A 1,629-nucleotide genomic window follows, 5' to 3' on the forward strand; every position below is an offset into this window, starting at 1 on the left:
GCATGAAAAGAGAGAACTGGAGAAAACGTTCACATTCCACACAAATTAACTAGTCCAATTATCACCCAAAAAATAAAAAGAAAAAAAAAGAAACCGAAGAGGGAAAAAAAAATGCTGTAACTACCCCAACTTGTGGAAAAATTTCCATAACTGTGCGGATCGATTGCACACTTCGTTTATGGCCAATCAAATGCACAGTTATAGCAAGTTCTGAGAAAGCCGTGGGTGGTTGGGTTTATAAGGAAAAAGAAAACTACTCTATTCGCAACACCGTCCTGGAAAAGCCACGCAATTATTACATCACAAATATGAAAATGGAAACACGTACACTTGGTTTTGTTGGATGGAATGCAAGAATAGTCCCCATGCTATTCCCGTATTTCTACCTAGTCCCTGAGCTGTGAAAAGGTTGCTAACAATTTTTGCATACGAGTCGGATTTAGGAATTGAAAGAGTTTATTATTAGAGACTAAGTTTTGGTATGGATATAATACGAGGACTATCCGATACATCCAACCTTTGTTTGTTTGTATCTTTGTTTGTTTGTTTGTTTGTTTTGTTTTTTTGTTTTTTTTTGTTCGCACCTGATTAATTGGATGGATTGGGTTCTTCTTTCCCCTTCTTCTCCGCCGCCGCCGCTTCCGCCACGGACTTGAGCTTCTGGAGGTTGAGCCGGACGACGGTGTCGGCGAAGAGCCTGGTGTCGTCCTCCGTGTTGCCCTCGGGGACGTCCACGACGTAGGATTCGAGCACGACGGTCCAGATCTCGTTGCCTCCCGATCCCCGGAACTCGGTGACGGTGGTGACGGATCGGTAGTTCCTGAGGCGGTGCTCGCCGCCGATGATGGTGAACCCGGCGACGCGGCGGTCGTCGTCGAGCACGTCGAGGCGCTCCGTGCTGGTGCTCGCGGGGAGCCCCGAGATGACGCTCACCTCGCGGAGGCACCCCACGCGCACCTCGCCCCCGTCCTTGATGGAGCAGCTCCGGATGAAGTGCTTGTAGATCTGGGGCCGGTCGAAGCGCCGCACCACCGCCCACACCTCGGCCGCGGGCGCCATGATCCGCTGCGCCAGGAGCGACGAGCATTGCCCCGGCCCCACCGCGTACCGGTGGTACTCCTCGATCGTCGCCCGCAGCTCCGCGTACTCCTCCGCCGTCAGCCCCGCCGGCACCGCCGGCCCCGGCGCCGGCTCCTCCTCTCCCCCTCCCCCTCCGCCGCCGCTCTCCATGGACGCTTCTCGAACCCACGGGATTTGGGATTTAGGGTCGTCGGGGAGGTGTGGGGGGTAAAATAGAGGGAAAGAGAAGAGTGTGGGGGGAAGAGGAGAATGGGGATTTGGGAGGTGGGGATTTTCAATATTTTATTATATATATATTTGTTTGTTTGCATATTTGAATTGGTTAGCTTTTGGATTTTTTTTGGATTAAATTTGTTTCCGATTTATTAATTAATTAATAATCATTTTTCCTACGAAGACGATGCGGACACGTGGCTTGGGGACTCGGTTGGTCTACGCGGTCGCCGTAGCTTACACTCACCGCTAAGGGCGCGCACGGATGGGGATCGCCGACCGTTGATTTGATCACGGTCGTTAGATGGACGGGTGGGATCGCAGGGACCTTGCAAT

General features: G+C 51.9%; 1 protein-coding gene across 1 annotated transcript; it reads right to left on the reverse strand.

The window, feature by feature from the left end:
- Positions 1-3: 3 nt before the first annotated feature.
- Positions 4-1,322, reverse strand: LOC109705333 (abscisic acid receptor PYR1-like). Its single transcript, XM_020226069.1, has one exon. It carries the CDS (start codon positions 1,228-1,230, stop codon positions 589-591), a length of 642 nt encoding a protein of 213 aa, XP_020081658.1. The 5' UTR covers positions 1,231-1,322; the 3' UTR covers positions 4-588.
- Positions 1,323-1,629: the final 307 nt, after the last annotated feature.

This window comes from Ananas comosus, unplaced genomic scaffold (genome assembly GCF_001540865.1).
Source record: "Ananas comosus cultivar F153 unplaced genomic scaffold, ASM154086v1, whole genome shotgun sequence".
In the NCBI taxonomy this organism is placed as follows: domain Eukaryota; kingdom Viridiplantae; phylum Streptophyta; class Magnoliopsida; order Poales; family Bromeliaceae; genus Ananas; species Ananas comosus.